This window comes from Penaeus monodon, chromosome 18 (assembly GCF_015228065.2).
Source record: "Penaeus monodon isolate SGIC_2016 chromosome 18, NSTDA_Pmon_1, whole genome shotgun sequence".
Lineage (NCBI taxonomy): Eukaryota > Metazoa > Arthropoda > Malacostraca > Decapoda > Penaeidae > Penaeus > Penaeus monodon.
Window position 1 is genome coordinate 47,800,926 of NC_051403.1, and position 14,483 is coordinate 47,815,408.

Genomic DNA, 14,483 nt, shown 5'->3' on the forward strand with positions numbered 1-14,483 from the left:
TCTCCCTCCTGAGCCTCCCCCCTCCACCTCCCCTCTCCCCCTCCCTACCTTTCCCTCTCCCTCCCTCCACCGTCCCCCTCCTTCTCTCCCTCCCTCCCTCCACCGTCCCCCTCCCTCCTCTACCTATCCCCCTCTCTCCCTACCTACCTCCCCCCCTCCCTCCTCTCCCCCTCCCTCTCATACATCTTTTTCCCCATTTACGAAAGCGAAGTAAAGCCAGCGAGGCAATATTATACAGATTCAGTCCACGATTAACAGCCATTAGAGCAGGTTCCTCGAAATAAAGTTGGTTCTCCTGCTTGTGAAAAAAAAAAGCGTGTCTCAGAAAACTTGAATCATTCTCGTGTGAAGATGGATAATCTTGCTGAATATGCGAAGGAGATTTTTTAAAAGGATTAGATAAGACAGGATATATATGTCTTTAGTTTCTAGCAACTGTCTAAACATGTGTGCTCCGATTGCCATTAAGGTCGACCTTATGCCCCTTGGATTACGGACGAAATTCGTTTGGAAGTGAATCTAAGAAATAATCATAGAATTTGAAGGTCGTGTGAACGTTCTTTTGAGGAAACGTTGTTCATATTACTATTACTCAGTTAAACTTTATTTACAACGGTGGACCTTTTAAAGTTAATTACATTATTTGTGAAAGGTGACATCGTGAGATACTGAATTATGTCTACTACTATCAATAAGTACTTATTAGTTACGGATTTCTTTTCGAATCAAATGCACAATTGTCTTTTATTTGTAAAAAGTTGAAAATACGAAAAAAAAAATCTGAAATATCAGTTTCTTATAAAGAGATATGAGGCTAAATAGATTATGGAAATCTTCAAAAATTTTATTACTCTGCTGAACTTAATTCGCAAAAATAATTTTAATCAATGAAAATTTAATTCCTTATTTGATTAATAATTTGGATGATATTGTTATTTCAATATTATGTGCATTCCATTATTTTTTGACAATTTAGTTTTCCTTTTAGAATTTTTAAAGTTAATTATATTATCTATGAAATACTGAATTATATAAACTATGTATCAATAAGTATGTATTTTTTAAAAATAGTTTCAGAATGAAATGCGCAATATATTATATTTTGTTTGTAAATAGTTATTTAGTTATTAAAAGTTTAGGGAGAAAATGTTGTATTCTGTACATAATTATATAGAGAAAGAAAGGGTTACATGTATAGCTTGGAAAAAAATAGAAAATAAAATAACAGTATATTTCCAGTCATAATTTATTATATATATTTAATTAGAATTTTTCATTTATTTCTACGTTTTTTCTTATTTTCTTTCTCGTTTCTTTCTTTTCATCTTTTCTTTATTTACTTAATTTTTATTCTCCCTCCGTCTCCCTCTTCCTCCCTCCCTCTCCCTCTTCCTCCCTCCCTCTCCCTCTTCCTCCCTCCCTCTCCCTCTTCCTCCCTCTCCCTTTTCCTCCCTCCCTCTCCCTCTCCTCCTCCTCTCCCTTCCTCCCTCCTCTCCTCTTCCTCCCTCTCTCCTTCCCTCCTCTCCCTCTGTATCCCACAATCTCAACTTTCCTCGCCCTCTCCACTTCTCCTCCCATCTCCTATGTATAACAAATAACTTGAATATCACCCTAGTAATCATTTTAAGGAGTGAATCGCCAACACAATAAAAAAAAAACTTGAAGATGACCTTATATCAGGTGGAACTTGGAAGGAACTTAAAAAAGGGTCAGCTAAGGTCAGGAGAACTATGACTTAACCTCGAAAGTGTTTGGTGAAAAGTGAAAAGTGAAAAATCTGGACCGACGTTTTGGCAGGAACCAAGAAAAACGAGTAAAAAAAAAAAAAAAAAGGTATTAATCGTTTTTGGCTTCGTGGCCAAGGCGAGCGTGGGGGGGGGGGTAAGGGTAGGGGGGAGGGTAGGAGGGAGGGGGGGAGGGTGTGTGTGTGGCGGAACACGTGTGGGTGAAGATACGTGTGTGTGTGTGTGTGTGTGTGTGTGTGTGTGTGTGTGTGTGTGTGTGTGTGTGTGTGTGTGTTTAAACGAGGTCTATCATTCTCTATCTCATTCTCTCTGCGAGTCTGCTTCTCTTCCATTTCTCTCTCCATTTCTCTCTCTCTCTCTCTCTCTCTCTCTCTCTCTCTCTCTCTCTCTCTCTCTCTCTCTCTCTCTGCCTGTCTGCTTCTCTCTTTCTCTCTCTGCCTGTCTGCTTCTCTTACTCTGTCTCTCTCTCTCTCTCTCTCTCTCTCTCTCTCTCTCTCATTCTCTGAAGCTCCTTGTATAAATCCGTGTGCAGAGCATATGCTAATTTCCCTTTCATTCCACAAAACCAGTCCCATTGTATAGGAAAAAAAAGTCTAATTAAAGACACTTTGATGCCATTATCGCCCCCCAGGTAACAGAACTTAGTATTTTTCTCTTCGTCGTAAAAAAATAGTGTTACGTTTCCCCCCCAAAAAAAGCTGTTCTATCAACTGGTTTTACATTTCCTTAAGCTGATATTTTACGATCTACACCAGCTAGCGTGACACCAATCAAATAACTACAGCTATTTTCCACAGGTGGTATAGTGTAATGCAAAGTCGGTAACAATATCTTAACAGCTGGTTTAGGTGATTTTACGTCCCTCAAAGCTGGAAGCAATCTTCACAGCTGGTATAACGTTACCGAATCTCTTAAAACATCCCACATTTCCTATAATTAATACGAAATAAAAACTGGAATAACATCAGTCTTTATCCACAACATCCCTAATCCATCGCAACACACAAACACATCAAAAACACAAACATTACGCTTGCTAAACATCACATTACATGCACGCATACGAAATCCTAAACACGAACATCACATGAACTAAACATCAGATCACACTTACTCCATCACAACACACAAACTCAACACCAACATCACACTTACTAAACATCGCACCACACATAATCTCAACATCACCCCAGCTAAACATCACACGCAAACTCGACACCAACATCACACCAGCTAAACACCACACTACACTCAGGTTGCTTGCTTGAGATTTGCGAAGTTCTGGCTTCGCCCGGGCCTTTCACTTATGGCCCGGCCTGTGTCAGCTTTTTGTGGCTGTCTCATTTGTTGGTCTGACACTCGGTGCTTACCGTGGCGGTGGGATTGCCAGCAGGCGCTCCTACAGCCGTGGTGTAAGCATCTCGCATAATCTCTTTACCAGCACGACGGCTGTGTTCTGTGGGGTTTGTCTTAGGAATTGCGTGTGTACGCAATTCTCCAAGTAGTGTACCAGTGTGGCGTTCGGCTCGCCGCAATGCATGCAACACCTCTCTTCACGTTCTATTGTTTGTATAATCTGCCATGCACAGTGGTAACCTAGGCGCATTCTGTGCAGAATGACTTCGGTACCTCTGTTGTTTATTTCAGAGAGTGCCAGTGGTTCATAGCCTGTGGCATCTGAGTACCAGCTGGCCGAGGGGGAATATCTCGTTTCCTCTCTGTGAAGCTGCAGGAGGAAGGAGTTGGCCGCCACCGTACACTTCCTCCTAAGTAAATTTCGGCTCTGATGTATTATCATGGGATTAGGGGGCATACCCCGGCCGATTTCGGCTAATCTGTCAGCAAGCTCATTGCCTCTGATCCCTATATGGCTGGGAACCCAGTTTATGATAATTCTTCTACCCTGAGCAAGCATCCTTTGTGCTATTGTGCGGATGGTTGTCAGGAGGTAGATGTTGTCAGTGGGTGAGCGCTGCTGAAGACAGTCGACGGCTCCTTTGGAGTCGTGTGTATGACCACGTGTCCTTCCCTCACGGACGCGTGACTCAGTGCTCCCATGATAGCAACTGCCTCTGCCTGTAGCGAGGAGGCGTTGTCTGTTACCCTCATGGATATTGTGGCATCACAGGAGGCGTTGTCTGTTACCCTCATGGATATTGTGGCATCCCTTGCTGCGAAGCCGGCGCCTGCAGTGTGGGTCAAGGGATCGACCGATCCGTCCGTGTAATATGTTCGGCTCCCCGGAGGGGTGATGGTTGCAATGACCCTCTGGGTTTCTGCCTTTAGGCTAGGCGTACAATATTCACTCTTTTTGCTTGCCAGTCTCATGACCGAGAACTCTATCGAGGTTTGTGCCCACGGCGGAGCTTCGACAAAGTCAGGGTGTGGGGAGTCCATGCCCTTGGCCAGTAGCGGTTCTTTGAGCTGATGGCGTATTAGCACCCTGGCTGTGTGAGACAGCCAGGAGTTGTTTGCAAACAGCTCGTTATCTTGTTCTAGGCGTCTGACTATTTTGTGTCTTAGGCTTGTGTTCCTGGGAGCCTGGATGACCTTTGATAAGAATTGTGCTGCCGTTAGATCAATTTACACTCGGGTCTCAGGGATGTCATTTTACAAACTACATATCAGAAGAGCGTGGAGATGCCAGATGTCGAAATCAAATGAATTCAGTCTATAATGTGACCATTTCATGAAACACGCCAACCATATAACGAGGAAATTATGTTACAAAAACAAGAATTATTTTCCATAAAGATTCGCAAGGATCATTTAGAAGCAACTATTTTGAGACAAGCTTCTTTATGTTGTTCGTACTGTGTAGTCAAAAGTTCGGATCAAAGAGAAGCTTCATTTGAGTTAATTTCAATAAACCTTTGAATTTTCTTCTCATTAGTCTAATTTTATTTTTTAGTTACCAGTTTTTCGACACCAATGATCGTGCTAGTATTCGTGAATACTTTTAAACCCAAAGCAAAACAACGAAACTCACAGAACCAACTGTGCAAAAAGACATACATTTTTCTCATTGCGCTGCACATAATTTATTCGCATGCAGAGATGATTAAATCCAGGTGTAATATCCTCAGGTCTACGAGAAAGGACCATCTGGTTTAGCATTCGTCTTATCAAGGCATCACATGACTTTAGGAACGTTAGTTAGTTAAGCTTATTAGCCTACCTTACGTGGTATATTAAAATTTTACGATCGGGGTATATTTTCATGGAATACGGTATCTCTAAGGTTATATTCTACATTCAATGGAAAAAAAATATATTCAGCCTGTCATTTTACCAACAATGTGAACGTAAATATATATCTTATTTATTTATTTTACGCGTAGCCAACAGCCTATGATATATAGTAGACGTGAATATGTATAACTTTATCTTCTTAGTAACAACATTCACTTCATCGCCATATCGTTGCCATTTGTATTCATTTAAACAAAACACTTAGTCTTCAGTTTAAACTTATCTAAATATTACGTACTTACATGTAAAAAGAGTAATCTGCCAGCAACGTTTAGCATCAATACGCTCGTTTGATATAAAGAGAGTGAAATCGCTACCCGGATAGTGTTTACAGGCAAGTAACCATCACCTCTTCATCATAACCTCAGCATGACGAGCTTATTGCAACGTGTGGGTTCCTTACTCTACCTCGTGAGTCCAAATGCAACGAGGTATCAACATGAAGACGAAATTCCGAACTATGTTGATGAGGTAAATGTTTTTGTTGTTGTTTTTTTGTACAGTTTTATTTATATTATGGTGTTAATTCAATGTTAATTTTGTTGATAAGCATGTTGTAAATAAGTGTTGAATTATATTATTATTACGATTGCTTTTTTAAAATAACTGTGATGCTAAAATAATATTAATCATGCTGTCAATGCCAATGTGCTGAACAATATTATTATTAACTTAATCATTTGTAATATCAAATATGAAAGTGAATGATAACGAGGTCGTAATCTGTATATCATTAAATAAATGACAGTTTTATCATTCTAAATCTATTTTATTTTCATATCTTTATACCTTGAATACATATACTGAAATGTTTATTTCATAATCTATTGATGAATTTGATAAATATACTAGGCTACCTATATACAATCTTACTTAGCTACTTTCCTATCTACACATACATAATTATACACGCAAAGACACGCACAAACATATCTATCTATATCTATCTATCCATCAATGTCTATCTATCAGTTTATTTCTATGTATTTACCTGTCTGCCTATCAATCTATCAGCAAATTTATCTATTTATATATATGTACTTATCAGTCTGTCTATCTATCTATCTCTATCTATCTTCTATCTACATAGTTACTCGCTTACCCGGCAATTAATCAACTTATATCTATTTATTTAATAAAGAAAAAAAATTCTCTCATTTTCATCCAGTTATTCAACCTTTTTTTTTCATTTACTTTCAGGCAATTCCATTATTTTTAGCCTTCATTCTCCTCGAGGCAGCTGTGCGTTTCGTACTCGGAAGGGAAGTGAGAGTGAACGAAAGCATTGCGTCCATTGGCGTTGGAATTCTGCACGAAGCAACGGGGTAAGTGAGAGTGAGAGTGAGAGTGAGAGTGAGAGTGAGGGTGAGAGAGAGGAAGAGGGAGAGGGAGAGGATGAGAGAGGGAGAGGGAGAGGGAGAGGAAGAGGAAGAGGGAGTGGGTGAAGAGAGAAAGGGGGGAGGGAGAGGGAGAGGTAGGAGAAGGAGAAAGAGAAAGAGAAAGAGAAGGAGAAGGAGAAGAAGGAGAGGAGAGAGAGAGAGAGAGAGAGAGAGAGAGAGAGAGAGTAGAAGACTGAAAAACAGAGAGATAGAGTTACAGGCGAGAGAGTGAGAGGATAAGGAGAGAGAGATAAGGAGAGGATAGGAGAGAAAGAGAAGAAAAGGGAAGAGAGAGAGACGGAAAGATATATGAATGTGACTGACTCACTATCCGTAAGATTTTGATTATATCTTCATCAAAATTAAACACCAATGAACATATCCATTTTTTTTTTTTTACAGTTTTACAATATATATATATATATATATATATATATATATATATATATATATATATATATATATATTTTTTTTTTTTTTTTTTTTTTTTTTTTTTTTTTTTTTTTTTTTTTTTTTAATCATAATTAGTAATAATAATAAAAATGATACAGATAATTGAACGTATATTGAGTCCCATAGATCTCCATGGCAATATATCGTCACGTAATCTACCATTCTAAGTTCTACTAAAGTATTTTGCAAGGATAAACTTAATTATCTGCTTTGACGGCTTGTAATCTCTAGAAATTATCACATTTAACTCAGTATGTAAGTAGCCAATTGCAAATTAGAATAAGAGTGAACTATATATAATATATGATAAATCGTAATTGACGAGAAGGGAATATATAACGTGGAAGAAATATTTTGAAAATCAGCGATGTCTTCTCAACACTTTCCTTGTTTCCTTGCTTTGGTATGACACTCTTTTCTTTAATTTCCTGCACTTCATTATTTTATTTTGATTTATTGGTTCCTCATCGTTCTCACATTTCATTCATTTCCTCCGTTCTATTTCATTCACAAGTTCCTTAACCATCCACACACACTTCACTCATTTCTTTCTATTTCATTCACAAGTCAACCATACACACACTTCATTCACTTACTTCTCTCTCTATTTCAAACACAATTTCCTTAACCATCCACACGCTTCACTCATTTCCATCACTCCTTTCCCTCCATCCATTTCCCTCCTTCTTCTCCTTCGCAGATTCCTCACCGTGGGCTTCATTCTACTTGGGTACGAGTCGCTGTACCAGTGGCGTGTCCTCGACTGGGCATGGGATTCCCTGGTCACCTGGTGGGCATCGCTTCTTCTGGTTGACCTGTGCTACTACTGGGTCCATCGCGCTAACCACGGTAACTGGTGGTGGTTGGGTGGTTCGGTGGTTGGTTAGGTGGTTGGGTGGTTAGGTGGTTGGGTGGTTAGGTGGTTGGGTGGTTAGGTGGTTGGGTGGTCGGGTGGTTGGTTGGTTAGGTGGTTGGGGAGTTGGGTGGCTAGGTGGTTGGGTGGTAGGTGGTTAGGTGGTTGGGTGGTTAGGTGGTTGGGTGGTTGGGTGGTAGGTGGTTAGGTGGTTGGTTGGTTAGGTGGTTGGGTAATTAGGTGGTTGGGGGGTTGGGGGGTTGTTGGTGGTTGGTGGTTTGTGGTTGGGGTGGGGGGTTTGTGGGGGTTAGTGGGTTGGGTGGTTAGGTGGTTGGGTAATTAGGTGGTTGGGTGGTTAGGTAATTAGGTGGTTGGGTGGTTCGTTGGTTAGGTGGTTGGATGGTTGGGTGGTTAGGTAATTAGGTGGTTGGGTGGTTCGTTGGTTAGGTGGTTGGATGGTTGGGTAATTAGGTGGTTGGGTGGTTAGGTGGTTGGGTGGTTAGGTGGTTGGGTGGTTCGTTGGTTAGGTGGTTGGGTGGTTAGGTACTTTTGTGGTTGGGTGGTTAGGTGGTTGGGTGGTTCGTTGGTTAGGTGGTTGGATGGTTGGGTGGTTAGGTAATTAGGTGGTTGGGTGGTTAGGTGGTTGGGTGGTTCGTTGGTTAGGTGGTTGGATGGTTGGGTGGTTAGGTAATTAGGTGGTTGGATGGTTGGGTAATTAGGTGGTTGGGTGGTTCGTTGGTTAGGTGGTTAGGTGGTTGGGTGGTTCGTTGGTTAGGTGGTTGGTGGTTAGGTGGTTGGGTGGTTCGTTGGTTAGGTGGTTGGGTGGTTGGGTGGTTCGTTGGTTAGGTGGTTGGATGGTTAGGTGGTTAGGTGGTTGGTGGTTAGGTGGTTGGGTGGTTGGTGGTTAGGTGGTTGGATGGTTGGGTAATTAGGTGGTTGGGTGGTTCGTTGGTTAGGTGGTTGGGTAATTAGGTGGTTGGGTGGTTCGTTGGTTAGGTGGTTGGGTGGTTAGGTGGTTGGGTGGTTCGTTGGTTAGGTGGTTGGGTGGTTAGGTAATTAGGTGGTTGGGTGGTTAGGTGGTTGGGTGGTTGGGTGGTTAGGTGGTTGGGTGGTTCGATGGTTAGGTAGTTGGGTGGTTCGTTGGTTAGGTGGTTGGATGGTTGGGTGGTTAGGTAATTAGGTGGTTGGATGGTTGGGTAATTAGGTGGTTGGGTGGTTCGTTGGTTAGGTGGTTGGGTGGTTAGGTGGTTGGGTGGTTCGTTGGTTAGGTGGTTGGATGGTTGGGTGGTTAGGTAATTAGGTGGGTGGGTGGTTAGGTGGTTGGGTGGTTCGTTGGTTAGGTGGTTGGATGGTTGGGTAATTAGGTGGTTGGTTATATAAATAGTTGAATGGCTAAATGGTTAAATGGTTGTCTTAGAGTCGAGGACTACCATTGGGTCCATCGCGCTAACTGATGGTATCTGATGGTTGTTGGGTGGTTTTGTGGTTAAATGGTTGGATGGTTGTGGTAAGAGAAGGATAATGGTTTGGGTGGTTGATTTGTGGTTGGTGATAAGAGGGAGGGAGGTCATTTTTATCTTTATTTTTGTTTTTTTGTTTTTATAATTGTTTTTATAATCATTATCTTCGTTATTACTGTCTTCAACATCGTTTATTTTTTCCTTCACGCTCTCTGAAATTAAAATTAGATATAATTAGATAAAAGTAAAGAGTGAAACATCATCTTAAATACGATGGAACAATTGCAAATCCGAAAGAAATCAGATGCAAAGGAAATTATTCATCACGAGTAACTTTTTTTTTTTTTTCAAAGATTACCTTCCTCTGGATCGTTTAAGCAACCTCTAACTCTCAGTACATTATAAACCCATTGATTCATAAAACCCCGGACCTGGAAACCCCACCATATAAAATACCAAAACCCTGGAAACCCCACCAACGAACCAAGCGACGCGTTCAAAAATAAACCTTCAGCCAAACTTCGCTCTTTGGACAAATCAACTTCGTTTGGATCTTAAGCAAAACCCCTTACAAACCCATAAATCCATTAAAAAAACGGATTTATGGAAACCTGGAAACCCCACCATATTAAATACCAAAACCCTGGAAACCCCACCACCGAACCAAACGACGTTGTTCAAAAATCAACCAAACTCCGCTCTCCGCAGAAATCAACTTCCTGTGGGCAGTCCACCAGATCCACCATTCCTCGGAGGATTTCACCCTCTGTTCGGCCCTCCGCCTCTCCATCTTCCAGCGTCTCGTCCACTTCGGGTTCTACCAGCCCCTCGCCCTCCTCGGGATTCCTAAGACGTCGGTGGTGGTTCACTTGGGGTTCAATTACCTCTTCCAGTTCTGGGTTCACACGGACGTGATTCGGAAGCTCGGCCCGATCGAGTGGGTTTTCTGCACGCCTTCGCACCATAGGGTTCACCACGGTAAGGAGGAGAGAGAGAGAGAGAGAGAAGGAACGAAAGAGAGAATGAGGGAACCAAGGTAAGGAAAAGAGAGAGAAAGGAACGAAAGAGAGAATGAGGGAACCACGGTAAGGAAGAGAGAGAGAGAGAAGAGAGAGAGAGAGAGAGAGAGAGAGAGAGAGAGATAAAGGAAGGACAGAGAGAATGAGAGAATAAAATAAGTGCTCGTTGCATATTTTTGCATTTTTCATTATTATTATTATCATTATTTTTTTTTCTTCTTTTTTTACCACAGTAAGGAAGAGAAGGTTTGACAAATTCGTTGTTTGTTATTTTTGTTTTTATTTTCGAAGAATAGAGTATTCCTTATCGTAATTAAGTCATTAGGAGTAATTAAGAAACACTGTTAATGAAAAGGTAGAAGAATAATCATAAACTGGGTCCTGAGTCACGCTGGCACCGGAGGGAAAGAGCTTGCCGCCAGACTAGCCGCCAGACTAGCCGCCAGACTAGCCGGCATTGGCAGGGGTATGCCCCCAGGTCCCATGATCACACATCAAAGCCGAAAATTGCTTAGGAGGAAGTGTACGGTGACGGCCGCCTCCTTCCTCCTGCAGCTTCACAGAGACAAACGAGATCCTCCCCGTCGGCCAGCTGGCACTCAGACGCAGATCTCTCAAGCAACCTGTTTTGTTTTTTTTTTATTCATTTTTGTTAATTTCCTTCTAAAGTAATTAAGAAGTCAGGATGAAATGAAATTAGTAAAAGGTGATTAGTAAAACAAGATAATTAGTAATAATGAAAGAGAAACACAAAGAAACACAAAGAATCCTTCTCATCAGCGACACTAAAGCTCTCTCTCCTTCCCTCTCCCCTCTTTTTCCCTCCCTCCCTCCCTCCTTTCCCTCCCTCCTTCCCTCCTTTCTTCCCTTTTCCATTCCTTTTTTTCCCTCCTTTTCTCTCCCTCTTCCCTCCTTTTCCCTCCTTCCTTCCCTCCCATTCCCTCCTTTCCTCTCCTTTTCCCTCCCCAATTCCCTCCTTATCCCTCCCCCACCCCTCATTCCTTCCCTCCCATTCCCTCCCCCCTTCCCTCCTCCCTTCCCTCCTTGTCCCTCCTTTTCTTCTTTCCTTCCCTCCTATTCCCTCCTTATCCCTCCCCCAATCCCTCCTTCCTTCCCTCCTCCCTTCCCTCATTCCTTCCCTCCCATTCCCTCCTCCATTCCCTCCCCCCTTCCCTCCTCCCTTCCCTCCTCCCTTCCCTCCTCCTTCCCTCCTCCCTTCTCTCCCCCCACCCCCTTCCCTCCCTCCTTATCCCTCCTTCCTCCTCCCTTCCCTCCTTATCCCTCCCATTCCCTCCCTTTCCCGTCCCTCCCCCCTTCCCTCCCTCTCCCTCCCTTTCCCTCCCTCCCCCAGGAGCGAACAAGTGGTGCCTGGACAAGAACTACGGCAGCGTCCTCATCATCTGGGACAGAATCTTCGGCACTTTCCAGGAGGAGCGAGAGGGCGAGGAGATCGTCTACGGCCTCGTGGACCAACCGCAGTCCAAGAACTCCGTGTGGCATGAGGTAGGGCACTGAAGGGCAGAGGTGGATGGCAGGGCACTGAAGGGCAGAGGTGGATGGCAGGGCACTGAAGGGCAGAGGTGGATGGCAGGGCACTGAAGGTCAGAGGTGGATGGCAGGGCACTGAAGGGCAGAGGTGGATGGCAGGGCACTGAAAGTCAGAGGTGGATGACAGGTCAGTGAAGGTCAGAGCTACACGACAGGCCAAAGGTCAAAGGTCAAATTTGAGATGATACATAGCTACCAGAGCCTAAGGGTGTATTTAACAAAGGTAAAAAGAGGCTCTGAACAAATGTTTAGGGTCAAGAAAGATGCACAAAAATAAAAGCATAATGAAAAAGTCGAAGGTAAAAAAAAAAAAAAAAAAAATCTTTCTATATTAAATCTCTTCTTCTCATTCCTCTCTCTCTCCATCTACTTTGCTATCTATCCGTCTACTTAACCATCTGTTTTACCATCTACCCGACTCATTATCCATCTATCATAACCTAGGTCGACTTATCTATCTTTCATGTAATCTATCCGTCTATCGATCTTGCAAAATCTCCGTCTCTTTATCTCTTCTCTTTCTCCTTATCTCTCTTTTCGTCTCCTTATCTCTTTATCCGTCTCTTTATCCATCCGTCTCTCTCCTTATCCATCTATCCGTCTTCTTATCCATCTGTCTCTCTACTTACCCATCTATCAGTCTCCTTATATATCCGTCTACTTATTCAACTATCTTAATATCTACGCGTCTCCTTATCCCTCTTCCACCTCCTTATCCACCTCTCCGGCTGCCTGTCCCTCCCCTTATCCTCCTCCCCCCCCCAGTTCTTCTACTTCGGCGAGGTCCTGACGAAGGCGCGGAGCATGAGCAGCTGGAGCGACTCCCTGAGGGCGGTGTTCTACGGGCCCGGCTGGGTCCCCGGGGCGCCTCGCCTGGGGGACCCCGACGGCTTCCCGGACGTCAGGGCCCCCCGGGGGAAGTACGACCCCCAGATGCCCACGTGGTTCCTGGGGTACTGCGTGGCTCAGCTGTTCCTCGCGTTGGTGTTCCAGCAGGTGATTCTCGCGCGGTTTGAGGTGAGTTTGTGGTTGTCGTGGGTTGTTGATATTTTCATGTTTTCTTGTGCGGTTTTTATTTGTATTTATTTATTTATTTATCTTTTTTATTTATGTTTTTTTATTATCTGTTTTGATCGGTTTGTTTTTGTTTCTGTCTGTGTGTCTATTTGTCTCTGTTTCTCTCTCTCTCTCTCTCTCTTTCTCTCTCTCTCTCTCTCTCTCTCTCTCTCTCTCTCTCTCTCTCTCTCTCTCTCTCTCTCTCTTCTCTCTCTCTCTTCTCTTCTCTCTCTCTCTCTCTCTCTCTCTCTCTCTCTCTCTCTCTCTCACAGTCTATCTATCGATCTATCTATCTGTCCATTCATCTATCTCTATCTTATCTCTATCCATTCACCTATCTCTATGTATGTATGTATGTATGTATGTATCTATATCTCCACGATTTCTCTGTCTATTTCCCCTTCTCTCTCCTTTCCCTCTCTCTTTGTAACACTTTTTCATTTAATTATTAGTGAAACTGAGCCCCTTGTAAAAGGCGATAGAAAAAGTTTGTTTTTTTCTGGGATACAAATTTAAATGCATTGGAATCTGTGTTTTATTAAACATCAAACGAACTGAAAAAAATAACTTTATTATCACCCAATAGATTAAACAGCCTTACTGTTGATGACATACGGATGACTCAGCACTTTTGATAATTTTACTGCACTATATTTTTTTTCCTTTTTTTTCTTTTTTCTTTTTTTATTATTACTTTTTTTCGTAAGTGCCACGCCATTATGATCTTTATTGTTTTTTTCGTCTTTCTGCTCTCTCTCTCTCTCTCTCTCTCTCTCTCTCTCTCTCTCTCTCTCTCTCTCTCTCTCTCTCTCTCTCTCTCTCTCTCTCTCTCTCTCTCTGTTTGTCTGTCTGTCTGTCTCTCTCTCTCTCTCTCTCTCTCTCTCTCTCTCTCTCTCTCTCTTCTCATCCCGCTTTTATCGCTCTTTCTTTCTTCTCACGGAAAATAAACTTACCCTTTTTTTAAGGAATTATCTTAGTACACTATCATTACACCCATTATTTTCATTTATTCCTATCTATCTATTTTATTTTACTTATTTATCCAATCATTTATTTACTTATCTTTCTATCTATCTACATATTTCTATCCATTTATCTATTTATCTATCGATTTCCCTATCTATCTATCCATTAATCTATTTCTCAATCTACATATCTATATATCTATCAATTAATCAAATTCACTCATTATTCATATATTGCTTGGTTGCCTGATTAATTAATTTTGTCTCGATCTTTTTTTTTTTTTTTTTTTTTTTTTTTTTTTTTTAAACAGGTCTTCCCTTGGTACACGACAACCGCCTACCTCGTCTTTATTTTCCTGACGGTGGGCTGCGTGGGCGGGATACAGGACGGGTCTTGGTGGGCGCCGTATTTCGAGTCACTGCGATGTCTCCTCTACGTTCTCCACGCCCACCACGCCCGCGTCACGCCCTATCCGGTTGGAGATGGCGTTTTGATGGCGTGGTTTACTTTCTGTTTCTTCCTTTGGTTGAGTCGCGCCTTTAAGGGTTTTGTGGGCGGGACTACGAGCTTAAAATTGGAGTGAAGTTGTGGTTATGGGTGGATAAATTTGTGGTTTTTGTGTGGTTGAGGGTTTTGTGGGTGGGACTACGAGCTTAAAATTGGAATAAAGTTGTGGTTTTGGGTGGATAAATTTGTGGTTGTTTTCGTGTGGTTGAGGGTTTTGTGGGTGGGAATACGAGCTTAAAATTGGA

The 14,483-nt window shown here is 42.4% G+C and overlaps 1 protein-coding gene across 1 annotated transcript; it reads left to right on the plus strand.

Moving 5' to 3' along the window:
* The first annotated feature begins 5,366 nt into the window (after positions 1 to 5,366).
* Positions 5,367 to 14,365, plus strand: LOC119584821 (alkylglycerol monooxygenase-like). The gene is made up of 7 exons (XM_037933463.1): positions 5,367 to 5,468; positions 6,111 to 6,322; positions 7,530 to 7,678; positions 9,851 to 10,120; positions 11,513 to 11,664; positions 12,475 to 12,726; positions 14,042 to 14,365. The coding sequence occupies exons 1-7, from the start codon at positions 5,367 to 5,369 to the stop codon at positions 14,312 to 14,314; spliced, it is 1,410 nt and encodes a 469-aa protein (XP_037789391.1). The 3' UTR covers positions 14,315 to 14,365.
* Positions 14,366 to 14,483: the final 118 nt, after the last annotated feature.

What these genes read in the sequence shown, in the direction of transcription:
- LOC119584821 (XM_037933463.1), top strand. Translation starts at nt 5,367, where the DNA reads ATGACGAGCTTATTGCAACGTGTGGGTTCCTTACTCTACCTCGTGAGT. An exon ending in TTCCGAACTATGTTGATGAG is followed by an intron (nt 5,469 to 6,110) that starts GTAAATGTTTTT and finishes CCCGGCAATTAA; the next exon opens with TCAACTTATATCTATTTATT. An exon ending in AGAACTCCGTGTGGCATGAG is followed by an intron (nt 11,665 to 12,474) that starts GTAGGGCACTGA and finishes TCCCCCCCCCAG; the next exon opens with TTCTTCTACTTCGGCGAGGT.